The 27,862-nt window shown below is 32.1% G+C and overlaps 5 protein-coding genes across 6 annotated transcripts; 2 read left to right on the top strand and 3 right to left on the bottom strand.

The window, feature by feature from the left end:
* Nucleotides 1–290: 290 nt before the first annotated feature.
* Nucleotides 291–2,645, top strand: LOC133187892 (hepatic lectin-like). The gene is made up of 4 exons (XM_061323282.1): nt 291–418; nt 632–731; nt 967–1,198; nt 2,560–2,645. The coding sequence occupies exons 2-4, from the start codon at nt 716–718 to the stop codon at nt 2,591–2,593; spliced, it is 282 nt and encodes a 93-aa protein (XP_061179266.1). The 5' UTR covers nt 291–418; nt 632–715; the 3' UTR covers nt 2,594–2,645.
* A 4,701-nt stretch (nt 2,646–7,346) lies between these two features.
* On the bottom strand, nt 7,347–8,177 carry LOC133187889 (uncharacterized). The gene has a single exon (XM_061323278.1). It carries the CDS (start codon nt 8,175–8,177, stop codon nt 7,362–7,364), a length of 816 nt encoding a protein of 271 aa, XP_061179262.1. The 3' UTR covers nt 7,347–7,361.
* LOC133187891 (UDP-N-acetylglucosamine transferase subunit ALG13 homolog) lies at nt 8,130–10,710 on the bottom strand. 2 transcript variants are annotated; one of them, XM_061323280.1, is made up of 5 exons: nt 10,582–10,710; nt 9,426–9,585; nt 9,042–9,180; nt 8,489–8,617; nt 8,130–8,224 (listed from the first exon to the last, which is right to left on the bottom strand). In XM_061323280.1, the coding sequence occupies exons 1-4, from the start codon at nt 10,684–10,686 to the stop codon at nt 8,491–8,493; spliced, it is 531 nt and encodes a 176-aa protein (XP_061179264.1). In that variant the 5' UTR covers nt 10,687–10,710; the 3' UTR covers nt 8,130–8,224; nt 8,489–8,490. The 2 variants fall into 2 exon arrangements, with proteins under 2 accessions (XP_061179264.1, XP_061179265.1); XM_061323281.1 differs by lacking the exon at nt 8,130–8,224 and having other exon boundaries at nt 8,485–8,617.
* Nucleotides 10,711–12,017: 1,307 nt separating this feature from the next.
* Nucleotides 12,018–18,098, bottom strand: LOC133187888 (uncharacterized). The gene is made up of 8 exons (XM_061323277.1): nt 18,016–18,098; nt 16,944–17,051; nt 15,719–16,211; nt 15,397–15,508; nt 15,057–15,213; nt 14,406–14,540; nt 13,691–13,741; nt 12,018–12,105 (listed from the first exon to the last, which is right to left on the bottom strand). The coding sequence occupies exons 1-8, from the start codon at nt 18,044–18,046 to the stop codon at nt 12,041–12,043; spliced, it is 1,152 nt and encodes a 383-aa protein (XP_061179261.1). The 5' UTR covers nt 18,047–18,098; the 3' UTR covers nt 12,018–12,040.
* A 4,236-nt stretch (nt 18,099–22,334) lies between these two features.
* On the top strand, nt 22,335–27,430 carry LOC133187887 (uncharacterized). Its single transcript, XM_061323276.1, has 7 exons — nt 22,335–22,922; nt 23,483–23,559; nt 23,985–24,101; nt 24,736–24,929; nt 25,260–25,348; nt 25,493–25,642; nt 27,209–27,430. Exons 1-7 carry the CDS (start codon nt 22,338–22,340, stop codon nt 27,410–27,412), a joined length of 1,416 nt encoding a protein of 471 aa, XP_061179260.1. The 5' UTR covers nt 22,335–22,337; the 3' UTR covers nt 27,413–27,430.
* Nucleotides 27,431–27,862: the final 432 nt, after the last annotated feature.

The following is a 27,862-nucleotide window of genomic DNA, read 5'->3' as shown; positions in this document are numbered from 1 at the left end:
CCATAGAATTTATTTATATATAAGTATAGAATTAATGGGAAGTTTCTTTTCTTTTTTCAATAATCACAATACTGATTTCAGGATCCCAATCCTAATTTAATTGCCCCAACGTATTTCCATAACACTAAATAAATGCGGTACAATACGTAAGAAAAGATAAGAGCTCTTGAAAAGGTCAAGATGTTAAGAAATATTTACGGACTCTGGTTAACTGTGCTTATAAAAGGTTAAATATTTTTTTTATTTATTCATAACACGGACCGGAACTTACCAACCGTAACTATAAATTCAAAAGAATATTTATTTATGTTTCGCAGTGTGTGTAACTCAGGACTTCTGCCCAGAAGGATTTTTCCAATATGGACCTTCGTGCTATTTCTTTGCCTCTCATATAGCCGCAGACTGGATTGAGGCGGGGGTAATATAACGACAACTTAATGATTCATATATATATATTTTAAATGTTGAAAATGAGAGTTTCATAATTCACGGACAGAATTCACATATTCAATATAAGATACATTTTAGAATATAAGTAAATGAGGTTAACATATATAGAGAGAGTTGAAGAATTATAAAACACTTGAAAAATCAAACTACTTTTTAAAATCAAAATATAATTACATTTCAGTCATTTTGTAGGAGATTTCAGGGAGGAGATCTCGTTGCTATAGAAACACAATCTGAAAACAATTTTATATACCAGGAGTTACTTATGATGCATGAAAACAGTAGGTATTTGAAAGACGAAATATTTATAAACCTTACATTACAGTAGTCAGTTTTGGACAATGTCGAAAAAAAAAATAACCTACAAAAATGATTATTCAATGCAATTTAATTTTCAAGACCATTTAATAGCCGTTTAAAATATCCATTTAAAAATAATGATCCGTATGAATTTTAATAATATTAAAATAAAAACATGTAAAAATCCGTGGAGAAAATTTTGTGATAACCTCTTAGAGACCCATTTAGAGGATTTCTGGATCGGAGGGACAGATGAATTTGTGGAGGGGCACTGGATATGGATACCGACGATGCAGAAACTGGGTTTCTCTGACTGGTCTCCCGGTAACCCAAGTGACAGTTTGTCTAATGAGGACTGTATGGAGATTATTGTTGGTCACACTGCTCAATCAACGCATTGGAATGATGACGACTGCTCTAAGAAAGCTAACTTTATTTGTGAAGTGCCGTAAGTATGCTGTTTATGAAAGGGTCACTAAATATAGCTCCCTCGTCCGTATAAGGCAAATTAAGAGGACAAGGCGAGAGCTAGACCTAGGGTAAAAAATAAGTGGAAATGAGCTAGCTACAGAACTGCAGCTCTCCAAAATATAGAAACATTGACGGGCCGGAGAACTACAGTGTCAACCACAGAAAAAAAAACTGTATATTTATTGCGCACAAAAAGTTGTGCTCGATTCTGGATTTCTTTCTCCAAATGCTTAGCTCAACTGCACAAAAAAACCTTTCTAAAGGTCTCTTTCAGCTATACTCACATCTGCACGAAGCGCATTGGACTGAATTTGTCTTGCCACCCAAAATGGCCGTATGAATATGCGAAATTTTCGATGGTCTCAATTTCAGACCCAGGAGGGCTATTACCAACTGTTATGGGAAATATTTTGTTGTAGAAATTGTAAAAGATTATGCTCTGAACAAACGGTTAGTAATATTTTGAGATGGCAGTTTAAACATATACTTTTTGTTTGTTTGTTTGTTTATTGTTGTTTACCGTCCCTCTCGAGAATTTTTCACTCATATGGAGAAGCCACCACTTGCCGGTGGAGAGCTACAAATTTTGACCTATACTCGGCACTCAGGGCCATTGAGCAGTGAGGGATCTTTTTCGTGCCAGCACTTACTGCGACACGGGACCTCGGTTTATACGGTCTCATCCGAAGGACCGGTTTCCACGCCCCACAGTGGGATTCGAACCCGCGACGCGTCGTAAGGATAAACTCCTTACTCCGCGACTCTAGAGCAAACGCTCTAACCGCTGTGCCACGCGGGTGACATTATAAATCAAGAAACATGCATGTAGCACATTTTTTGTGCGCAATTAATAAATGTACACTTAACTGTAAGTACTATAGCTCTCTGGTAGTTCATTCCATTCTCCAGACCAGCGAGCAACAGGTCTGCAGCTAGGAATGAGCTAGACAGCAAAACTAGGATAAGGGAGCGAGATAGGCATCACTCTGGAATTTGTTTTCTTCGCCTCCTTGCATGCTGTCGCACATTCCCTCTCCCTCGCCTTAATTAGAGCAAGGGGTCTTATCAATTAACATGATCTTAATATTCTTGAATTCAATCGCTCAAGCTATATAAGGTGTAACATGTTCATCAATTACTTTTTAAAACTGATAGTCCTCATTTTTTGGTCATGTTTAGTAACACCCACCCACCTCCAACACAATCCCAAAAATCAACTTTGTAGGAAAAAATAAAATGCAAAGACTAAATATTGATAGAATGATCAAATCTATAATAGTCCGATTAAACCTGAATGTTACTGTAGTAAGTCTATTGTCTCTCTTCTTTTTATTTCAGGATGGCGGAAGGAGGGTCTCCAGTCATAGGTTGATGTGAACATCTTCATGTGAATCATAATGATAAAATAAAGCAAATGTGTATACGAATAAACATGTAAATTCAAAGAATTGTGGTCCTCCGCTTTCGGTGTCTTAGTAGATGGGATGCCATTATTTATGGCATATTGTAACTCTTGTTTGTGTGTCTTGTCTTCATACAAAAATGACAAATTTATTGAATTTATAACAGTTATGGCAAAGAGCTTATAGCTTTTCAAAACTAATCAAACTTCAAGATCAAGATCAACAAGTCAAATATCATAATACAATCCGAAAGGCCGGTCTTGTCACAATTAATGCACATGTGAAAAAAAATATGAAAGCCTTGTCTCTTATGGGACATAAAGGTTATGGTCAAGGTTAATTTCCTTTAGAAGTAGGTCAGATTTCTACATGTAGGTCAAGGTCATGAAGTCAAATATGATATACATTCTGAAAGGTATTTCCTAGGTAATGTACATATAGAAATGTGAAATCATTATCTTCTCTCCTTCAAAAGTTATTACAAATCTAAAATTAATTTGAAAAGTGTTCTAGGTTAAACTTTAAGGTCAGGGTCACGAGGTCAAAAACCAGAATATACAATAGGAGAGGTCTTGAAACAGGTAGTGCACATGTCAGATGTACAGTAAATGCCAAATCTACTCTCAATCAAAAGTTATCAGCAATATTGATTTTTTTGAAAACTATGTCAAACTTCAAGGACAAGGTCATAGGGTTAAAATTCTCAGAACATTTAGAAATGCTTGTCACGGGAAATGCACGTGTCAAATATGAATGCTCTATCTTCGCTCCTTCAAAAGTTAGCAACACTGATAAAATGTTTTTAAAAATTACCTAAGGTCGAACTTAAGGTCAAGGTCAAATATAGCACATTTCGAAACATTTTGCCAGAGGTAATGCACTCGTCAAATATGTCATTCAAAAGTAATCACCAAAATTAAAAGTTTGAGAATTAAGTCAAACATGAAGGTCAAAGTCAAGGGGTAAAAAATCATAGCATTCTCGGAAACGCCCTGTCAGAGGTAATGCACATGTCAAATATAAAAGCAGTCAAAAGATATAAGCAAAGATAAAATTTTTGAAAAGTAGTTCAAACATCATGGGGTGAAACACCACAGTATGTTTGGAAAGGTCTAGTCACAGGTAATGTCAAGTGTAATATGAAAGCCATATCTTTTCTCATTCAAATTTTATGCCCAGTTGAAAGTAATGTTGTTTTTTTTTTGTTTTTTTTTTTTTTTGAAAAAGTAAGTCAAACTTCAAGGTCTAGGGGTTAAAAATTAAAGCATATTAGGAAAGGCCTTGTCACAGGTGATATGCATGTCAAATATGAAAGCCCTATCTCTTCTTAATCAAAAGTTACAAAGATAAAATATTTGAAAAGTAGTTCAAACTTCAAGGTCACGCGGTCAAAAACCATAGTACATTTAAAAACGTCTTGTCACAGATAGTGTGCATGTCTAATATTAAAGCCCTATCTTTTGTCATTCAAATTTTATGACCAATTTAATGAAATATTAAATTTTTTGAGAAGTTGCTCAAATTTCAAGGTCAAGGGGTCAAAAATCACAGTACATGTTTATTCGGAAAGGTCTTGCCACAGGTAATGTACATGTTAAATATGAAAAGCCTTATCTCTTCTTAATAAAAAGCTCTAAGCTAACATAAAATTTTTGAAAAATAGGTCAAATGTCAAGGTCAAGGGGTCAAAAGTCAGTACTTTTAGAAAGGTCTTGTCACAGGTAATATACATGTGTATGTGATATGAAGCCTATCTTTTCTCATTCAAAAGTTATGACCAATTTAAAGTAATGTTAAAATTTTTGAAATGTAGGTTAAACTTCAAGGCCACGGGGTCAAAAATCATAGTAAATTTGGAAAGGGATTGTCACAGGTAATGTACATGTGAAATATGAAAATCCTGTCTATTCTAATTCAGAAGTTATGAAAAAGGTTAAAGTTTTTGCGACAGACTGACAGATGAGTGAGATTTAATGTCCCCTTGGTTTCGTGAAAATTCATATGGATATTCATATATCTACTGAGATTATAAAATTGTAAAAATGTACATATTGTGTTAATTTGCGGAGTTAGGTTGGAGATAGAGGATACTTAAGTTTCTTCTGCATGTTTACCTATTTGGGGTCTAGCAAGGTGATGGACAGTCGTAAGATTTTTTGTTCCCTGCTTTCTTGAAAGCGAGGGGACATTAAATCTCATTCATCTGTAAGTCTGTCAAAAAACTTTAACCTTGGTAATAAATTCTGAATGAGATAAACTAGGGCTTTCATATTTCACCTGTACATTACCTGTGACAAGATCTTTCCAAACATACTATGATTTCTGACGTCGTAACCTTGAAGTTTGACCTACTTTTCAAAAATTCAAACCTGACTAGCTTTAACCTTGGTCATAAATTTTGAAGAAAAGAGATATGGCTTTTACCTCTGACAATTTCCAAATATGCCATGATATTTGACCCTGTGACCTTCACCCTTGAAGTATAACCTAATTTTCAAAAAATTCTAACATGTTTACCTTGTTCATAACTTTTTGAATGAGAAGAGAGATGACTTTCATATGCACATTACCTGTGAGAGGGCCTTTACAAATATACTATCATGATTTTTTACCCTGTAACTTGACCTTGAAGTGTGATCTAATTCTTTAAAAAAATTATCATTGATTATAATAACTTGAATAAGAAAAGATAGCGCATTCATGTTTGACATGTGCATTACTGTGACGTGTCCGTCCATGCTATGATATTTGACCCTGTGAGCTTGACATTGAAATACACATGTATTACCTAATTTTCAAAAATTTTATAGCATTGGGGATAACTTATGAAGAGAAAGATAGGGCGTTCTTATTTGACAAATGCATTACCTGTGACAAGATATTTCTGAATGTGCTATGATATTTGACCCAGTGACCTTGACCTTCAAGTTTGTCCTAATTTTCAAAAATTTTATGAATCATTTCTGATAACTTGAGGGAGAGAAGACATGATATTCATAGTTGACGTGCATTACCTGTGACAAAACATTTCAAAATGCACTATGATTTTTAAGCCCATGACCGTGATTTTGAAGTTTGGCCTAATTTTCAAAAATTTTAATATTACTGATAACTTTTGAATGCGAAAAGAAGGGGAACTTATACTTGATATGTGCATTACAATATGCCATAAATCATTGCTTCCCAACCACTAAGACACAAAAGTGGAGGATCACAATTCTTTGAATTTGCTTGTTCTGCATTTGAAATAACATTTTTACGCTGAAGAAGTGGACTTTTGCAAGTCATAAACAATGTACTTGTAAATTATCTGTATGAATGTAAAGAGACACTTAAAAAAAAAAAGTACACTGTAAATGCAAAACAGACTGGTACAAGTGAAAAGAAACAGGAAACTCTCAATAATGTTCACAGTGGGGTAAGGGGGCAGGTCAGTGTTCAAAACAATACATTCATTGAACTCTTGTATGGACATGAACTGCATTTTTTACTGTTTTTTATGCTAATTGCTTATGTGCAAAAAAATTATTCGTTAAATCTTTCCAGGGAGAGCAAAGGCTTTTTCTCTTTAGACAAGTGCACAGGTATGTAGACTTCGTGGATGTAGTCTATGCGTGTCCACTTCTTCAAAGAGAATATGCCCATTCAGTTACTTATTCAGACTATCAAATGAAATAGTTGATTTTAAAAATGCAGCTAAGAAATACACAGTTTTGCTATAATAGTGATTTCATTCTTATCATTAGTCGCCCGCATGGCACAGTGCTTGGTTAGAGCGTTTGCTCTGGAGTAAAGTGTTGATACTTACATCCCGGGTTCGGAAAAAATATTGTTCACAGGCCAAGAAAGCTAATAAGCAGACAGAGGGACAGTACCTAGATAAAACGCACTATCGCTTAAAATGATTTTACCCTATGGGCCTAGCTGGTTTAAAGGGCTTGTCAAAGATAAGTCAGATTACGTAACTATAGGCAGTGTCATTTAATAATACGTCATATTGAGATGGGCACAATGAAAATTACATACAGTGAAAACTGTCAAACCCAGAACCTAATCAATCTGTTTCAATGTGAATTCTGACCCTTACTTAAATTCCCATTCTATGGTTTTCTATATCTTACACTGCAGAATCCGACATGTTTATTCTGACTTAAAATTTCTCTCCCTGTGCAAGTCAGGTTAGACAGACTTCACTGTTTTTATTAAAAGTTTACGTACTGTTATAGCAAGAAAAGTAAATCATGAATCTTGCCAAATAAAAACTTCAGAACTGTTGTAAAACATGAACAAAGCAATCACAGGAAAGAAAAACAAAGCTTTGGAGGAGAAGATGTCATAGAAAAGATGCCGCCCACTTTTGACACATATAGAAAAAGGGATTAACTCAATTTTCTACATTTCAATTTGAAAGAAATGAGTTACCAGAAAGCGTTTCCTACATAAGACAATTTTCTTCGCTATAAAAATATTTTATCATATTTATAAAATAGTTTTGAATAACATTACTTCAGAAGAATTGAAAACTATATCTGTCTTGGCTAAGCATTCAAATCTAATGATTTCAATCCTTCTACACAGTATATATGTAATACTACAAAATGTCTTTTCTAAATTCTCTATATCTCTTATACATGTATTAAATACATGTACAGAAAAGGTTAAATTTTTATGTACATTTATGATTCCACTGAACAATTTATTAGCATATAAATACATGTATCATTTAGTAAATCACATTTATTCTTTGAGTCTCCCCATTATAATTTCATACATTTCTTTATCAAGGATCTTAGCCCATGAGTTAAACAAATATAACTTATCTTTCTTGTTATACAATTCAAACTTTGCATACACAAGATTTGCATGCCTAACCTCGGACAAAGGTTTAACATGCTCTATTTTATAATAACTGTCTTTTCTATTCCCAAAGAAAGATAATCTTGAGACTTTGAGAGTGTCCACGACCTCCCCCACCCCTCCTGCCGACAAACTTCCTATTGTTCTCGGCATCACATAGAGAACCGCTGGCATGAACAGTACGTTAGCAGCAACAAAACCTGTCATAAGAACTGAGGGTGAAGGAATTGTGTATATGTGATAGATACAGCTAGGGAGCAGAGTTGCATACACCAGAAGTTGGAATCTTTGTATAAGTCGTATGATGTTAACTGGTGGGAAATAATAGAAACATTTGAACTCTGGTTTAGGACGTCCAACAGCTTTCTCTTGTTTATCAGTAGAGACTAAATCTCCTTTACCAGATGAATTATCACTCTGATGAGATGCACAATCTCCATTATCACACACTTCTTGCTTGTTAGAAGTTAACACAACACTTGTTGTTATAGATCTTCTGGGAGTGTCAGCGGAAATAACAAATGTTCTTGGAATGCTTGAAGAATGCACTCTCAGATTATCTTTTGTGAAAAGTTTACTTTGGGTTTTGGTGTCTTTTACTGCTGCATTTTGGTGAATGTTCCTTGAAAGTCTATATATGACACTCCATAAAGAAGCCATGCTTCTTTTCTGAAGACAAAGTTCCTTTAACAACATACTTCCCCCACTGAGAAACACGGCAGATCAGAATATATATTTTCTTTCTGAAATGGAAAAAAAAAGATTTTGTTAAAAAATTGTTTTAACTACATAATGTAACTGAAGATGAAATGGATTTACATTGTTAAATGTTTTATCATTTATGACACACTGTACATGTTTAGTTTATACCATATTTTATTTGAAAATTACAACCATAAAGTACAGATATACAATGAAGATCTACCAGGATTCAGAGAGAAGTTTAAAAACTTATATTAATTCATCTCCTTACATGAATGATTATGATCAGGATATTAACTACCTACTCCTAGGACTGTTTCTGTTCACTAAAGCCAAATAGATTGTCAAGGAATTCACCAAACTTCTGTGGCTGGCCAGGAGGAAATGGTTTTAATACAGAAAAATCCACAGAAGAAAGTGTCTCCACTAAGGTGCTAAAATAAAATAACATCAGATCATATGCACATTATTTACTCGGAACAGCAGATAAATAAAAATTGACAAGAGCACACAAAAATTTTTCTCCACATATGACAGAAAACACTTCTGCATTATTGGGGGAAATTACTGAGTATTTACCATATTCGACAACAATTATAGAATTCATTTATTTTCATCAAACATTTAATTAACAGCAAAATATGAGCTGTACATGTAGAACTAGGAATACTCAATCCAAAATGTACTGTTTTATCATGTTTGTAAATGCAAATTGTAAACTTCCCAAAAAAGATAGAAAAATCATGAGTATTATATGTCTAGAATTTTTACCCTGGATAGCAGAGGGTGTAGATATTCAAAGAATTTGATATCTATTTATAAATGATGCTACATGGAAGTTAAACATAGGATGCCCACCTTGTTGTGCAGTAAAATAAATGTTTGTCCTTGTTGAGTTGATACGCAAGCTCTAATTGATGATTATTCATTAAATCATCATTGATCACAACAAGAAGTGGTTTGTTTGCTGCCAAAGTTTCTAAGCAACTTCCAGCTCCTGTAAACATGGTAAATCATTCAAATAAGTTTTCACACGTAAATTATTTCCCCAGCGTGTATCTGATATTTGTAGTTCAAGAAATAGAGTATGTGGATGTGTTGAAAGTTTAAATATCACTGGTTTCCACCAGCTAAGTTTTAATTTTAGTAACAAGGTATCTTATTAAATGATATTAGATGACGCTGATCTGCATTCATGTGTCCACAAATTCTGCATACTAGTTATATACTATCCACACTTACCTGCATGACTGATGACTAAGTCGGCCTGATTGATGTCTTCACTGATACTGGGCTTTAACCTATAAACTTCAACTTCTAAACCTGGTACCCTGTCTACAATAGGCTCCTTACCATGGCCTATTTGAACTTTGACTTTTCTGTAACCCAAATTGAGAAGAGTCTAAAAATGAAAGAATTTTTTCTTCAAAATTATATTAATATAAAATACTAGCATTCACATGCTATGTATGAGGCAACCAGAGCCAAAGTATCTGTAGTTACCAAGGTTGCAGTGTCTGGTCAATCTAGCTTACATGTGTAATGATAAGCATTGAACATGTTCAATTGGGAAACTTTGCTATAAAATAGTTCTCTATCGGAATTTCAACTTGTAGATGCATAATTTGGCTTTAATTTTTTTTTTGTTTGTCATGTAACTGTGGATCTTTGCTTTCATGTAACACATGGAACTCAAAAGAGAACATGACTTGGTATGAAATGACAAACAAAGACACTTCAAGTTTAAGGAATGAATCAGACCTGGCCAAAACAATTGTCTTTCCTTGTGATTTCCTACTCTTCCTTTTGAATACATAGCAGAAAAAAATTATTGAACACATTAAAAAAAGTGTTTTTGTGTCAAGTTTCCTCATAGGCAGGGCTGTAAAACCTACCACTCCCCCATTCTGAGATTTTCAAGACACAATAAGGATATATTGTATATTTGTGTGTTAAAACATTCTCAGAAGTGTGTGTGTGTGTGGGGGGGGGGGGGGGGGTCATCCATACATTAGCAGGTGTCTGTGGTTCTCAGGCTACAAACGTATCAAACTTATCCTGATCACGGCTTCTTAAATGTCATCTCAAAACAAAAGACTTCAAACTGGCTCTCCCCATTATCAGCCTAACAAGATTTTTCTTACACTATTTTAGCTTGGTTTCGTCAATTTACCAAAAAAAGAGAACATTCAGTAACGTTAGAGTGTTAGGCTCTAAGTCAAACCCAGAGACACCTTTCATTTATTTTGCCAGGGTTCCGTCAATGAAGATGTCATGCCATATGGCAATTCTGATGGTCGACATTCCATTAAAAATAACTGAGGAAATTCGAGTTAATATACAAGTTATTTACACAGGTTAAATAACCATGGATCTAAATCAAACTTATTGCGCTTACTGTAAGAACGGCTGAACTACAAATAGCGTTGGTCAGTTTCTCAAACTGTGTGGTGCCTACGGTGATAAACGCTGATTTCCCTCCCGGTTTTCTCTCTCTCGACATTCTCCTGAAAAAGGGCAACGTCGGAACAAGACAAGTCTTACAGAAACTTATTCGCGAATAATACACGATTTTAAGAGATGTATGGAAAGCACACCCACAAGAATCATTTTTAAAATTATTATATTACTATAAAAAGTTAATTTTCCAGAATCAGATTTGGAAATGTTCTTTAATTGTTCACGTATTTTGTTATGATAATGCTCCTCTAATTTATAACTTGAGTTTTATATGATATGTCCAATGAAGATAAAGACAATTTCTGTTGTACAGTAAAAAGTTTTCTCTGCCAAGATACTCTAGACCCCCGTGTTTTATCCTCCTTAAATGCCGACTCCACAAATTGGTCATTATATGCTCATTCTCTGACTCGAAATTTTTCAATCTTAAATAAAATTTACACATATTTTCTAAACACAAATAAAAATTAGAGGGAATTGTCCCAACTCATATAGAACAGCAATATTAGATGATTTTGAACACCCAGAATGTCTTTTAATATATGTAGTTGTATTTTTTCAAATGGGAAATGATCTGAGGATAATAAATCACATTTGTAGTCTGCAATCCAAATTTCAGAACCATAAGTTAAGACTGGAGTAATCATACATCTATAAAGTTTCTCGACAGAAAAATTTATTTTAGCTGGAAATTTAGTTTTTCACAGCATAATAGGCTTTTTCGGATCTAGCTCTTTCTGATAGTTGTTCCGCTGAGAATTTCATTTTTCCAGATTTAAATACAAGTACCAAATATTTATACTGATTTGTTATTTCTATAGGACTATGATTGTAGTAAAAACCATACTCATTTTCATTATCTGCACTTTGAGAAAAAATCATATCATTTGTTTTTTCCATGTTCACACATAATTTCCATTCATGATAATATTTACTTAAAATACATGTAACTATACATTTCTGTAAACCAGTATGTGTCTCCAACAAGAATAAGATCATCAGCAAAAAACATGTGGCTTATAGGCATTGAATCTAAATGAGCTTGAACTGTGGCTGTATTATTGATATATTTTACTAAATCATCAAAAAAAATATTGAAAAGTGTTGGACTCAGGTTATCACCTTGTTTCACTACTCTATTTGCTAAAAATTCTTCACTCATTTGATTGTCTTTTTTACAGGAGTAATAAGGATTTATATATATACTGTTTAAAAGTTTCAAAAAAAAACTTTTTAAGTTTTAGTAAATAAAATTTCAGTGTGTAATTATTCCTCCTCAGTCATCAGGAATTGACATCTGTTCAGGTGAGCTAAAAACTGGTTATAACAAAAACACCATAAACAAGTATTAATATTTTTTTTATTTTATCTAGAATATATAGTAACATAAACAAAAATCAGCTTTTCTTTCTCTTCTTTTTCTTTTGTTTTTTGTGATCTTCCTCAGTACTTTCCTTATGATCTGCAATAGAAATAATGTATCAAATAAACTGTATCCTTGCAACTTTATAAAAACTTGCCCTTTCACTCATGAATTGAGACAATTATATACAATTTTCTACAACCAGAACTGCCATAATTTGAGTACTGAATAAAGTGAGTAGCTATATGTGTGCATGCTAGTTCATATTTTTTTAAACCATGTTTTGGCTTTTGATGGATAGATTTTTCAATACTTACCTTTTTCATTAATTATCTAGTTTACTTTCACTACACAGTCATTCAACAATAAATGGACCAATTTAGAGTTTAAAACATGAAAAAAAATTATTGTTTCAAATAACAAAATGAATATCATAATTCTCTTAAGGACATATCAGTGAACTTGAAAACAAAAAAATGTACACAAATCTGGTATCGTTAACTTTTTACAACAATTTCAAGACACATGTACCATTGATTTAAAGGTAATGTTACGGAAATTAATGCTTGAACAAGCCTTATTATTTTTTAAATAAAGCTGAATTTGAACAATTTTTCGTTTCTGATGTTCAGTAAAGAATGCTGAAGTATGATTCATGAAGTCTCGCACGAATCCGAATTTAAATTAAATTTTCCGGAAAAATATTATTACGGAAGTTAATCGTTACGGAAGTTAATTCCTAGCAATAAAAGTTAAAATTCTATTCAATAGTTAAAATCAAGTTTGTTTTAGTATATTAAACAAAAGTATGAAGCATTTCGCTTCCAAAATAATAAAAAAATTTATACCTTTAATGCAAAAACTTTCCTGAATTACCGTTACGGAAGTTAAATTTTTAAGAGAGACAACTGTTTTTGTCTAATTCATTTTGTTATGTCGAAAATGTTATCGTTTAAAATAGCTGTCTCTCAACTAGAATTGATGATATAAGGTTCCGTGGTCACTTTCAGATAAGTTTCAGTTCTTTTTGAAATCTGCATTCTATGCGTGAAATTTAAGACAAAATCGTTACGGAAGTTAATCAATTTTAAGCGACATGCTTATGATTTTGCATGAAAGGAGATCCATGCATTTCTTTGCAAGAAGTGGTTTGATTTCTTTTTATATAAGATAAAAGACATTTTTTAACATTCATTGCAATCTATTCAGAACGATTTTATGGCTGGAAATTTCATCTTGAAATTTGTAAATAAATGAAACGACATTAAGATTTGCAGTGGAATATGTTTTTCAACATTGCATTATGTTCATATCAAAACTTTAACTGCATATATATTGGTGAATATTTACAAAACAATGTGTGTATCTTTCATAGAGTTGAAATCGACCTTTAAATTTATAGTTAAGATATTACAATGGTAAATTTGTAAGCGACATAAAAAATTCTTAATTGGTCATGTTTTTGTGGAATAACTGTACAGTGATTCTTGATTTAGTATATATTAATAAAGTCCCATTGTAAAGCAGCAAAAATACATGTGAAAATGCAGTCAAAATAATCTGAACCATACAGACTTATCTTGGAAATAAAGAAAAAATTATCATAAAGTGTATATTTCTGATTGAGCTGGATTTGAAAAATTTACCTGGATGAATAGATTAAGTACATGTACAGTTTGTCTACCTTTCTTGTGTTTCTTTTTCTTCTTTGATGGGGAACTTTTGACAGGGATGTCTGAAATGAGATAGAAAAGGTATTGAAAGCTACATCTTCTGAACTATTATTGCATGTACATGTACACATACAATGAACATTGTTATGCAAATTACATTTTTTATTTATTTTGAAAAGGAGATGAGCAACAAGGCATGCAAAATGCCTATAGCTTCAGATGTATAAAAATCATATTTACTTTTGAATAAATACTGGCATTTAAATCATGTTTGTAATATGATCCTTGACTAAATGGACTTCAAATATTTCTTGGAAAGATACAAATATTGTGTCAAAAGAGTGCATCTTTAAGGTATAGTGGGTCTTTGCTCTGCTTCCATGTTTTTTTTCAACCAAAAAACATATATTTATGTATACTTTGAGGATGAACTTTCCAAAATAATGGAGTAAAGACCCACTCATATGGAAAAATTATGTTATAGTTTGAAGAAATGCATTTTTGCCCTCTTTGCTGTGTGTATGCTATTTCATAGATGAATAATTTCAATCTTTGTGAGATTTTTGCACATTGTGGAGATCTTACATTGATAGATGAAATATCAAAGAAAATTTTGTTATAATTGAGATTTATTTTTCAGCTTGTCGCACCATAGGCATTTTGCTCGCCTTGTTTGCCCATCTTCTTTCCATTAAAATTTTCAACAATATAAATTTGTGTACTTACCTGCTCCAAAAGGTACATATCTCTGTTTGAGGCATTCTGGAATGGTATGTTCTTTCCTAGGAGGTACCTGTATTGGAGGGACAGGAGGTACATCTATACTGCCTATAATCTGAAGCTGACCCCCAAAACTTCCCCCTGTAAATACACTCAATATTACAATGTATTGACAAAATAACACATGAAATATACATGTACCAAAAAAGGCAGGAGGTGATCTAAATTTTACTTGATGTGGAATATACCAGAGGACTGTTCAACAGAACAGGTGCTCATAAACGTTTACAAACATTCTGTTGGAGGAAAATATTATCATGAGCACTCAAAAGCACTCGCATTGTTGAACACACCTCTTGCAAAATTATGCATATATAACACTTTGCAGTGGACAATATACATCATATTTAACCTGAATATGAATGTTGATATAAAGTTCAACAATTTATGTACAATTTTTGTTTCATCTGAATATTTAGAAAGGTCAAAAGTTACCAGTATATTGATTATCTGTGTACTTAAAAAGGTTGATCTTCTGTCCACTGTGCATCTCTGGTGTATTTACATGTTGCTGGGATACAGATGCTGCTTATCTAACTTGCACTTAATTTTTTATTTTTAACAATGTCTGGTATACACATACTGGCATATACCAACCTTGCTGCAAATGTCCTGTGGACTGGTTGCTAATCAAGGGACATAACTCTGAAGGCTGATGAGAAACAACAAGATCACATTTCTGATCAGGTAAGTCAAGTTCAATAACTCTGTCAGTTAAAGAAACTGTCTTCTCGTTTAAAGATGTGATATCAAACTGTAATACCAAAAAAGAAGGGAAAAATATATATGAAATAAAAGTTCTACAAAAAGCAAAAATACTTTTTGAGAAAAATTATTTATCATAAAACAAAACAAATAAACGATAAATTGAAAACTGAAAAAATGAAACATCAATTCAAAATAAATTAAAATTTATAAGAGAAACTTTAGTCCTTACATCAGAAGGAGCTTTAATTAGCCAGAAATCTTTATTCTTTGCTAGATTCTCTGACAGAACTGGGTCAACGGTTGAAGACACATCCACCTGTTGAAAGCCCTTCCTCTGAAACCTGTTAAAGGAATAAAATTAAAAATTAATATGCTAGTATATATGTTTTTAAGTACAGTTGCACTGGCTATTATATACTTACAACACTGACATTATATTTTTCATGTAACTGTAACATGCTTCACCCCAATTTGGATTTTGAAAGTCTGTGTAGGAAATCCCCCTAATCTGACTTCCACAACACCTGTCATTATACAAATACAGTGTTTACCTAAATTTGTGGAGTTGTGCTGCTGTCTGCTTTTTTTGTTTAGGCTTTCCTTCACTTTTGTCAGAACCATGATCACCAGAACTCACTACACTAGAGTCTTTGTCACGTTCGTTGATATTTTCTCTAGAGTCACATGTAGCATCTTTTTTCTTTTTCTTCCTACTAGACACAGAACTGTCCCTACTTTCACTCTCTGTCTGTTTTCTCTTCTTTGGAGAGAACACATGACTGGCATTAGAACTAGATACTCCATTATCTGTCACAGATTCACTTTTATCTTCCTCTGGAAGTTTATGTTTTTTTCTCTTTTTTGGAGAAGTTACACCTTCTAACTCTTCTATCTGTGGTGGAGAGAACATCTCCTCTTTCTCAGAGGGTGACATATCTGAAGATTTGTTTTCTTGCTTTGACTTTCTTTTCTTGCTAGATGGCATTCCAGAATCAGGATATTGAAAACAAGCTAGTCCTGTTGAATCTTGTGTTGTAAAATCATCTAAATGAGCATATGTATACAAGTATTACATGATCAGCATGATTAGTTATTGTAAAAAAAATGTAATTGTAATGACATATAATCTATACCTCTAGTGGCTTGGTATAAACATGTCTATCAATAGCCACATTATTTGTCAATACCCATCAAAATGATCTTATGGATACAGTAAAACTTGGTTACAGGAAACAAATGTTTGATGAAGTTTAATATACTGTACAAGTTTTCATTCCCAGCAGTTTTTAAATGCATTAGAGGACTTTATAATTATTGCATACAAAGCCCATACAAAGACCAAGTTCCAGCTTAAAATTAACTCTTTTCTTCAAAAGACAAAGTAAAAATTCCCTAAATGAGAAGCAGACTGAATTTAAATTTCAGATCATGATTGTCATGATTGTTCATAAAATGTAAAAAAAAAAAAAAAATAAATAAATAAAAATAAATAAATAAATAAACAAAAAAAATAAAATGTCTTTATTTTACAGTAAACATTAATACAATCAAATTTTCTTCACTTTTTTCAATTTAAAAGTCCCAATTGACAGGGTACAGCTAGGACCCTGTACAAATAAGCCTCAATTAAGCCCAGTGATATGGACTTACATGTATTAGATATTTAACAAATGAATGAAACAATATCTATATTAAGGAAACAAAACTGTTGGAACTTTATCACAAGTTTTTTTGTTTTTTTTTCTTTTGCATTTATTTAATGTGAAAATTGCTTACCTGTTTCATTTGTTTTTCTGCTTCTGTGTTTTCTTTGTTTCCTCTCTATTTTTCTTGAAATCTTCCCAGCAATTCTCAGAATGTCACTGGTAATAACATCCTCACTTTCTACAAATTACAAAATGGGACAAAATAATAAACGAAGTGTAAAACTCCTGGTTTCCTGAGCAATATTTGGTTGCAATTCTGTTAGGTTGTGAGTTTACTTGACATCTGGAAGACTCAATTTTAAACAGTACATAACTTACATAAATATTTAACAAAAAGATTGTAAACTTTGTAGCAATTGCCTAAATTCCATGTGTGTTTTGTCAGGCAATTGCCTAATTTTTGAAGTTCTTGTCTCACTGTCATGATTACAAAATACTTCTTATTCAAACTTTTAATGACTGTAAAACCAACATGTTCAAATATAATTATCCATATATTTTGTATTAATTATAAAGATGTGCTATCTTCTTAATGTTTATATCATTTATTGATTAGTTTTAATTCAAAACAATTAAATAGTATCATAGGTTGATTGAAATTCCCAACTTTTTCACAGAATTATAAGAAAAAGTGCCTGCCCTATTGGAAGTTCTGTTTTTGATACGATACATTCTTGAATATCTGTATGTATTGATATACATGTATTAATACGGCCCTACCCCCCCCCCCCCCCCCCCCAAATGATAAAAAAATGCAAAACTAAAACTTTTTTGTATTTACCTTTGACATAGACTTGATAAAGTTAAGTTCAAAATACTTTTATGCCCATGTATTGAGCTATTTAAAAATTTTTGTTAAATTTACCTGCTGATCCCGTCTGCTAACCCGAGATTCCTCTGACTCTAACCCCACTTTTATATTGTGACATGTGCCGGCTCCCTGCATGTGACACAATTTAAAAGTGGAGGTCAGAGTCCGAAGAATCTCGGATTACCTGTCTGTGAGAATGTACACCTGAAATATGTACAGGGGTTGGATATTCCACTTACATCCTACTCTCAAGTTAACAATCTGCAGAGATCCAGAGATTAAAGCATACATATGAAAATGATTTTTAATTTGAAAATCAAACACTATTTACCTGAAAACCCTGCTTGTTTAGAAAGTTGCATGTACAGCTTTTTTATCAGTTTATCTCTGAATGATGATCTCGAGTCAAACAAATGTCTTCGTTGTCCGGAAAAATGAATAAATATATATGAAACATGTTAAAGCAAGACAGACCAAAAAAATCATAATCATGAACAAAAATAACAGAATAATGAGTTAATCAAATACAATTTAGAATTGAAAGTCTATACACGTGCCAAACCTTTTTGCAAGTCAACACAGGAAAATGATCTTACTTCGGTAAATGAAAACTGGAGAAGAGCGTATTTCGATTTCCGGAAAAAAAAATCGAGTTATAAACCAAAGTGAATAAAAATCCAAAGAAAACTGCGTCAAAATTTTAACAAATATTAGTTGATAAGTTGATACAAAAATGATTTTTATTCTTTTTTTTTTTAAATTTTAGATCATCCGTAAATATGAATCATTCAATGAATTCAAGTTTTCCATTTAGTATACGTTTGTTATTTTCCGGTAAAAGGAGAGCGAGTGAGAGGAAGAAAACGTGTTTCAGTGACTTTTAGGAGAATATTGTAAGTAAAAATATGGACTTTTGCTTAGGATACTTGATGATTCTTGTAACATAAGCCCAATGAACTACAAAACTTAGAATAATGGCAAAGTAGACAAAAAACACACAGAACAGCAATAACCCATAGGCACTCCCCAGCTTAATTGTTAAAAAATATATATCTACTATACTATAAACATAACATATGTTTATAGTATAGTAGATATATATTTTTTAACAATTAAGCTGGGGAGTGCCTATGATTCAAACCACACAAGACATTTGGAACGTCTAGACTGTGCAACACATGACGTTGTATGTTAGTTGCATTACCAAATTGAAGTCTGAAAAGTGCAAATTAAAACAAAAAAAACATCGAATCAACTATTAGTTTGCAATATCGATTAAATCATGTGAATATTAATTCTATTTGGTGAACTTTTGTTGTTACCTCAAGAACGTAGTTAGCAGCAAGAGGCATTCATGTTGCATTGTAGGTCCAAGGGTAACTATGGAAAAAAATTGTTTGGATCAATGTGCACAGTCCGAATTTTCTTTTCCCCCAGGAATTCCTTTAAGAGCTTGCAGTGTGAGCGGCATTTGGCTTCTTGCTATTAAATGCTTGGCGGTCAAGCAGGTATTATCACTAGTGGTCGGAGAACTCAGTTGGTAAAGCACCTGACTAGTGATTCAGGGGACCTGATTTGCATCATGGTCTGGTCCATCACATTTATCTCCCTCAATATTTACAAATGCAACAGCTTTGGGTAAGCTGATATTTCCATAACCCTACAGCTTATGAGATTGATTACCAAGAAGTTTAGGTTCTCTTGAGGAATCAATCTCCTAAAAGGTATGGATATGTATAAAAAAAACATGATTACCAAAAGTTGTTGCTTTTGCAGGTTTACAATACATGTATTTTATGCTATAACTATAAAAACAATTTTTTTTTGCAATGAAAATTTATATTCTATGAAAGCCTAGAAGGGCCAAATAAGGAAAATGAAAAAAAATATAAAAGTCGTAATAACGACTTTTTATCTCATAATTACGACTTTTTATCTCGTAATTATGACTTTTTATCTCGTAATTACGACTTTCTTAAGTCGTAATAATGACTTTTATCTCCTAATAATGACTTTTTATCTCATTATTACGACTTAAGAAAGTTGTAATAACGAATTTTTATCTCGTAATAACGACTTTTTATCTTGTTATTACTACTTTATAAAGTCGTAATAACGACTTTTTATCTCGTCATTATGACTTAAGAAAGTTGTAACAACGACTTTTTATCTTGTAATTACGACTTTTTATCTTGTAATTACGACTTTTAAAATTTTTTTTGTTTTCCTCATTTGACCTTTCCATATTACGGAAACGTATAACCGCCTCGTGTCGTTGTGTTTTACCTCAAAATGACAAGATAAAATTAGTGTCATCTGCCAATAAAATGTATAAATCATCATAGTTTTGTCGAGTTGTGCGAGGAAATCAGAAAATTACGATAATCGTTTGATGATTTAACTGTCCTGTAAAAGCTTTGTTGACTTTGACCAAAGTATGATAATTTTTTGCGTAATAGCAATGTTGTTGCAATTTTTAAAATGTGTAGCAATATTCTCCCAGTTTTATATAATGAGAATAAATAATGTCGATATGGTTCCATTTATTAAGCTTTCACGTCGATATTTTGACAGTTCTTGTCTGTTAACGTACGTTTGTCATCTTAAGTTTGAACAACAATTTAACTGTATTAAAAAAAATAATCATAGCTGAAATTGATCTTTCTTTTTATGCATACCACTGGTATCAACTGTGAGGCAATTAGAAAATGAACTGCAAATCAAACGATTAAATACTTTATAGTATATTGACAAATCTATGTCAATTTTGCTTGAATGAGTATTACAAGTAGTTCAAATTTGGATGACTTAATTTCTCTGATTTAAGTTGCCTACATGAAGTGGTCATATCGGCATCGGAACCGGGAAGGGACTTAGCCCCCATCCCCCTTTTTTGCAAAGATAAACATAATATAGGCATTGAAAATTGGGGCTTAGCCCCCAAAGGTTTTTTTTCTGGTTGGTTTAGCCCCCCCCCCCACACCTCGTTTCAAATTTGCTTCCGACGCCTATGTGTCATATATATAATACATTGGAATAATGTCTGCGATGCGTAGCAGTAATGTCTGCGATATTCAATTTAGCGGTGTAATTTATATGAATTATTTAAGCGCGACATTGATAAATTCGACTTTGATAGATAAAAGTGTGTAAGTCGTCCAAAATACATCAAAAAAGTGTCCTTCATTAGAGATTGTTGTCATAGATAAATCTGCAAACTTCGAAGCAACCGTTTTTGACAATATTATGAAAAAATTATCGCGTTCCAACTTACAAATACAAGATCATTATACGTTTCCGTACTTCTACGCTTTCGTAACCTAAAAGGACCAAATTAAAGAACCAAAATGAAAAAAAATAAATAAATAAGAAGTCGTTGTTATGAGATAAAAAAGTCTAAGTAACGAGATAAAAAGTCATTATTATGATTGAGAAAGTCGTAATAACGAGATAAAAAGTCATAATAACGAGATACAAAAGTCATTATTACGACTTAAGAAAGTCATAATAACAAGATAAAAAGTCGTAATAACAAGATAAAAAGTTGTTATTACGACTTAAGAAAGTCGTAATAACAAAGATAAAAAGTTGTTATTACGACTTAAGAAAGTCGTAATAACAAAGATAAAAAGTTGTTATTACGACTTAAGAAAGTCGTAATACGAGATAAAAAGTCATTATTATGACTTTCTTAAGTCCTAATAATGAGAAAAAAAGTCGTTATTACGAGATAAAAAGTCATTATTACGACTTTAGTAAGTCATAATAACGAGATAAAAAGTCGTTGTTAGGACTTAAAAAGTCGTAATAACGAGATAAAAAGTCATAACGAGTTCAAAAATTGTTATTACGACTTTCTTAAGTCGTTATACATGTAACGAGATATTATGAGATAAAAAGTCGTTATTACAACTTAAGAAAGTCGTAATTACAAGAAAAAAAGTCGTTATTACAACTTTCTTAAGACGTAATAATGAGAGAAAAGTTCTTTATTACAACTTTCTTAAGCGGTGATAACGAGATTAAAAGTCGTTATTACGAGATACATGTAAAAAGTTGTTATTATGATTTAAGAAAGTCGTAGTAACGAGATAAAAAGTCGTAATATTGAGATAAAAAGTCCTTATTACGAGATATAAGGTCGTTGTTATGACTTTATTAAGTCATAATAACAAGATAAAAAGTCATAATAACGAGATAAAAAATTGTGATTGCGAGATTAAAAGTTGTTATTACGACTTTTATTATTTTTTTCATTTTCCTTATATGACCCTTCTAAGCTTTCTTAATATTCCATTTGGGATATGTCCAAAACAAGTTATGTTGCATTTTGGCCATTGGTCCTAACCTGTTTAATGTGACAGGGAAGGGGGCATTTAGTTTTTATATTGTTCAGTTTTAAAATTTGTAGGCAGCTTGAGACCAAAAATCACAATTATTACATCAGAGACATTTATATCTCTGATTTGACAAAGAGAGTACAGTTTTAATGGAATTCTATTTTATATGATAGAGATTGAACAATTGATATGAAAAAGATTGAAATTGAAAAATGTTGTTCAGTGAGGTAACTACTTTTATTAATAGGATTAATTGTGATACACAAGACTTTGTGCTTTGAATATAAAATGAAATCACATCTGTTTTTAGAACATGAAGAGGAAAAGAATAAGCCAGGAAGGAGATGTGAATGTCAGAGATTTTAAGAAAATAAAGACAATTTCAAGTTTTCAGCAATGCACGGATATAAAAAGCAAAGGGCAGAGAAAAAATAGGGACAAGAAAAGAAAGAAAATGAAGCTTGGTGACAACGAATCGTATAATGATGTAAAGCTGTGCAAAGAAAAACTTCCAAAACGAAAAAATATTTCTTGTAATCCAAGCATAAACAATATAGAGGCAAAACAAAAACATTCTGAAGCAAGGTCACCCTTAAAGCAGAAAGCAAGTAAGGAAAAGATTGTCAATCCAGACAGAATTGATGAATTAAAGGACAATGCTAGCAAACCAACCAAAAACAAGGAGAATTCTATTAGCAAAGAAAACAGTGAAGTAGGAAAGAAATCCGGCAAAAAATTAAATAAATGGCAAAGGTTTAAAGCAAAGAAAACCAAGGGTAAAAATGCCAAGGTAAAAGGCCACACAGAAATACAGAATAAACAAGAGAACGGGGAAACCAGCACTGAGGTTTCTGTCAACAGTGTAGAAGTTTCATCAAACTGGAAAAAACTTCAACAGGTATGAAGACTTCATGTGATATATTTAGTAGTTTCTTCAGCGATACCTGTAAGTTAAAGCAAGTGAATTCAGGTGCAACAAAAAATATTAAGTGCTTAATAAATTTTAAAAATACATTTGTATTCAGAGCATATGGTAATTCTTCAATTAACAAAAATTTAGAAATGTCAGGAAAACCCAAACTACAATCAAACCTTGTTTTCTTGAACTCAATGGGACCGAGAAAAAACTTCGAGATATCAGAGAATTTGAGATATCCAGAGTAAAATACTTACTAAAGAATAAGGGGTGGGGCTTCCAAATCACTTGGACATATTCATGGCATTCAATATATCAGTGTTTGAGATACCGAAGTTCAACTGTATTTGAAAACACAGATCAGTTTCTAGCATTTGTACATTATTTTTTGGGGTTCGTTAACCCGATTCTGGTTTTAAAACAAAGTTTCTATGATTATTTCAATAACTGTGTTTGAAAAAAAAAATTACTTGATTATTTTAGTATTTGACAGATTCTCATTCCGTTAGCATATACATGTATATTTACTGGTATTTTTTCAGGATCTGGGCCTCAATGCAAAGAAAAAGAAAGTTAAGCTTGTAAATGCCAAAGAGAAAGAAACAAAAGATAAAGAAAAGTTAGTTTACTCAATTTTTTATTCATTAAATTATAAAAGAAAAAAATTGTTTTGATATATGATGTTTACATCACTGAAAATTATCTCTTTTATTTCATATGAAATCAAAACCTTAAAGCTGCTAAGCAAGCCACCTGTATAGATTTCTTCAACAGTGGCTCTTCCATTAGTGAAACATACAATGACATACATATCAGTAATACAATATTTAATGTACATATATGTACTTAATTCTACTTTACGATTTACATAACCCACATACAGTTATGTATGTATAAGTTATGTATTTTTCTGTAACAGCTGCAACATAAATTCCCATACCAACAGATAAAGAAAGCATATTATTGTTAAATAATTACATTATTGAAATTCCACTGCTGTTCATCTGACCTGTTATGATTTAAATTATAATATATACTGTCTAGGGAACCAGAAATTTGGTTTGATGATGTGGATGAGATTTTACTGGATCGCAAAACTAAACTTCCGGAAAAGTGTACAAGAACCCATAATCCCCTAGTCAAGGCTGGTTCTTATGGAGGGTATGTTGTAAATGTTACTCTAGCTGAAAAATGATTGCAATCTTATTGTGGTGCTTTCTACAGAAGTTTTCAGTTTGTTGCACTAATTCAGTTACAACTTTGATATATCTTTAATTCTAACATGTACATAAATGATATAAATCCATTTAAGGACATACGCAAGGTACCTTACCTACTGATAATTTTTCAAGATATTCTTAATTTAAGATTATGGTGCCATCAGATATTCATAGACAAAAAAATCAGCATGCATTACCAGGGGTTTTGAAAAGATATCACTTGATGAAAATTCTTGTATAATTCAAACAAAAATACACAAAAATTACTCAACATATATTCTAGATGTTTTGTTTATCCAAATTTGTTTTAAAAGAAATGTACAACAGCATATATAGACATTAAAATGTAGCACACAGTTCCTTTAAGTATTGGAACTCTTCAACTCCAGGGAAAAAGACAATAAAGTTCAAACTACGTTGCGTATGTCCTTAAATGTATATACAGAATTATGTTGTGTTTTGATTATTGCTGCTAATATTAGTACATGTATTTGTACAATAATTGTATGACCATTCAAAACATAAGTTAAGTAGGTATATTTTCCACAAAAGATTTTTATTTCAAAATGTTAAAGGTTGACAAAGATTTTGGCAATGGACTGTGAGATGGTGGGCGTGGGGAGGGATGGAAGGGAGAGCATGCTGGCCCGAGTGTCCATCGTGAATCAGCATGGTCACTGTGTGTATGATGAATTTGTCAAACCAATGGAGGACGTGGTGGATTATAGGACCAAGGTCAGCGGCATCCGAAAGCAGGACTTAGAGAAAGGTACAACAGTAAAATGAAACAATGGCACAGTTTTCTTATTGATAGTTGCATTCATTATTAAACATTATTAAACATGCATTAAGTTTACATTCACATAAAGCAGGGACAACATACAGACACAAAATTATAAAGCTTATAACAGATTCTTAAACTGTGAAACAAATTGTTTCAAATGATGATTTATGAAGGTAAAAATATGAATAATTCACATACATCTTATTATTCTATTAAATGTATTCTGTTGCTAGTATAGAGTACATGTACATGCAGATATTGATATTATGGAGTGCATACATATACCATAATAATGAAACATTCCTTGTTGTTCAGGAAAAGAATTTCCTGTTGTCCAAAGGGATATCAGCAGCATGATTAAGGGAAGACTACTAGTGGGACACGCCATTCACCATGACTTACAGGTTCATTGATCATTTGCAAATTGTGAGAAGGGACAATTTAAAGTATCCATTGTATTGCATTATAAAATCTGCTACATGTGAATGAAGTTATTTTACCATATTATAGTTTCTGTATATCTGATCACTTATTTTACTGCATAATAGGTACTTTATATCAGTCATCCCAAAAAACAAATTAGGGACACATCCCGCTACAAATACTTCCATCAGCTGTATAATGGTAGAACGCCGTCCCTGAAGAATCTGTCATCTAGGGTTTTAGGGGTCAGTGTGCAGGAGGGGGAGCATAGCTCTGTGAGTATTTACTTTAAGTAGATCTTTTCTTTTTAAGAAGAATTTTGTCTGCTGCTACATGTATCTGTTCTTGCCTTATATATTAGTTATAATTTCATATAGAATGACTGAATGTATACACTTTTGTATAGAAAAATGTTTGATTATATATGTAGTTCTTTTGTGAAATTCTTTGACTGTTTAGTAGTTCTTTCATCATTAATGAACAGCTTTAAATTTCTATATGAATAATGAATATTTATCGTTTTTGAGTGCCATAGAAATTGATGTATTGTGAAGTCACTAATTTTCAGGGGGAGGGGGGGGGGATTTTGTTTGGTTTTGAGGTATGAAGAGACCCATGAATTTTGTCCACCCCAATTTTTTTTCATATATATACCTACACCAAAATAAAAAAAATAATTATGCAAAAATTAAGTTCTCCAAAATAAAAAAATGATTCACAGTAAATGAGATATGACCTTGCATCAGAGCTGATTTGTCATTACCCCAAACAGTAATGAAAAATGTCATCATGTGTATTTGCTATAACATATCAGGGATACTAGGTATATTTAAGAAAGTGAGTGTATAATCCCTCTTAAATGTTTTAATCAGCTGAAACGTTTGTACCTAGTCTTAAGGGAGCCGACTGGGGTTTTATTGTGTGAAAACTACTATAGAGAAACTCTTTAATTTTATACCATATATACCTTACATTGACTTCAGTTTACATGCCAAGTTTAGTGAAAATCTACCGTCTGGTTATTTTTGAGGGACCGTCTCAAAATACAGGTACATTTACTATAGGATTATATAGGAAAATACCATTTTTTCGCACTTCGGAGCAAATCATACAAATACTACTATAGACTTTTTGCTCAAATTTTATTATTTGATGAGTAATACTATATTGTACATTCTGTAAAAGAAACACAAAATTCTACCATCTAGTTTCCAGAGGGGGCATCTCAAAATGTCAAAATCCATGATATTTTCCGGTTTTTATGGAGTACAACAAAACATGACAGATACCACGGATTTACTTAAAAAATAATACCAATGATTGCTAGATTCTCAATTTCCTATGTTTAAAGTTTCAAGAGCATATATTTTATACTTTTTATTTTATGGCATAATTAATGACCCGCTTAAAGAACTTCGGTTATTCATAATGTCAAAAACACACTATTACAACGTCTTTCTACCCATCATTTGAAAAATCGTTAAAAAAATCAGTTATTTAAAACTTAATTAGATTTTTTAACCTCATATTTCCTAAATTTGTTATTTTTTATAAATTATGTAAAAATAGTTGCTTTAAAAGAGTAAATATGCTTTATTTTACTATGTTGCGCAAAGTATTGCGCATTGAAAACCTCAGTCGGCCCCCTTAACTTGCTTGCATAGGTCTCACAACACATTTTCACTTGAACATACCTCTTTGGAAATTGCAAATCTGTTTGATACTTTTTCACAAATCCATTTAAGTGAGTTTCATATTGTTGATTACCCGGTATATAGAAATAGATTATAAATATTGTACATATTAATAAGTAATTTTTTTTTTTCATATTATAATTTTAGGTACAAGATGCTCAAGCTACTATGAGACTTTATACAATGTATAGAAAACAGTGGGAAAAAGAAATAAAAGGGAAAACCAAACCAGTGAGACAGAAGAAATCACAGAAACAGAGAGAAATTAATGAAGGGAAACTTGAAAAAATTAACACAAAGAAGGATAAAGTGGGAAAAATTATACCAACTTCTTTACTGGAGGATAATTAATCATCAACCATTCATACATGTAACATAAAATTGAAGTGTAAAAATGCTGTCAAATGTGTGATACATGTATGTGCAATAAAAATTTAAAGGTTATTAAAGCTTGAAATTTTTGGGGAGTTTGTAAAGCAGCATTGAATTAAATAATATGCATTATGAAAATATTATGTCTGACCCAGGTACTGTAAAATGTGGGGCACCACAAGGCAGTATTTTAGGCCCTCTACTATTTTTAATCTATGTCAATGATATGGCTTCCAGTGTTGATCCTGACTGCAAACTTATTTCATATGCTGATGATAGTGCAATCTTATTTTCTCATAGAAATGTAGATTTTATTTCAGAAAAACTTAGTACTGTTTTAAAACAATGTTCAAATTGGCTAATAGATAATAAATTATCTCTACACCTGGGGAAAACGGAATGTATTTTATTTGGATCAAGAAAGAAGCT

The sequence above is a fragment of the Saccostrea echinata genome, unplaced genomic scaffold (assembly GCF_033153115.1).
Source record: "Saccostrea echinata isolate AGI-Se365-2 ecotype Australia unplaced genomic scaffold, CSIRO_AGI_Sech_v1 ptg000015l, whole genome shotgun sequence".
Taxonomy (NCBI): domain Eukaryota; kingdom Metazoa; phylum Mollusca; class Bivalvia; order Ostreida; family Ostreidae; genus Saccostrea; species Saccostrea echinata.
Note: the sequence above shows the minus strand (reverse complement) of the source record. Positions and strands in the feature narration are given on the sequence as shown.

What these genes read in the sequence shown, in the direction of transcription:
- LOC133187891 (XM_061323280.1), bottom strand. Translation starts at nt 10,686, where the DNA reads ATGTCGAGAGAGAGAAAACCGGGAGGGAAATCAGCGTTTATCACCGTA. An exon ending in CTTAGTCATCAGTCATGCAG is followed by an intron (nt 9,181 to 9,425) that starts GTAAGTGTGGAT and finishes CCATGTTTACAG; the next exon opens with GAGCTGGAAGTTGCTTAGAA. An exon ending in TTATTTTACTGCACAACAAG is followed by an intron (nt 8,618 to 9,041) that starts GTGGGCATCCTA and finishes ATTTTATTTTAG; the next exon opens with CACCTTAGTGGAGACACTTT.
- LOC133187888 (XM_061323277.1), bottom strand. Translation starts at nt 18,046, where the DNA reads ATGCAACTTTCTAAACAAGCAGGGTTTTCAG. An exon ending in TAATTAAAGCTCCTTCTGAT is followed by an intron (nt 15,214 to 15,396) that starts GTAAGGACTAAA and finishes TTGGTATTACAG; the next exon opens with TTTGATATCACATCTTTAAA. An exon ending in CACAGGACATTTGCAGCAAG is followed by an intron (nt 14,541 to 15,056) that starts GTTGGTATATGC and finishes GTGTATTTACAG; the next exon opens with GGGGAAGTTTTGGGGGTCAG.
- LOC133187889 (XM_061323278.1), bottom strand. Translation starts at nt 8,177, where the DNA reads ATGTTGTTAAAGGAACTTTGTCTTCAGAAAAGAAGCATGGCTTCTTTA.
- LOC133187892 (XM_061323282.1), top strand. An exon ending in AACTTTATTTGTGAAGTGCC is followed by an intron (nt 1,199 to 2,559) that starts GTAAGTATGCTG and finishes TTTTTATTTCAG; the next exon opens with GATGGCGGAAGGAGGGTCTC.
- LOC133187887 (XM_061323276.1), top strand. Translation starts at nt 22,338, where the DNA reads ATGAAGAGGAAAAGAATAAGCCAGGAAGGAGATGTGAATGTCAGAGAT. An exon ending in ACTGGAAAAAACTTCAACAG is followed by an intron (nt 22,923 to 23,482) that starts GTATGAAGACTT and finishes GTATTTTTTCAG; the next exon opens with GATCTGGGCCTCAATGCAAA. An exon ending in AAGGCTGGTTCTTATGGAGG is followed by an intron (nt 24,102 to 24,735) that starts GTATGTTGTAAA and finishes AAAATGTTAAAG; the next exon opens with GTTGACAAAGATTTTGGCAA.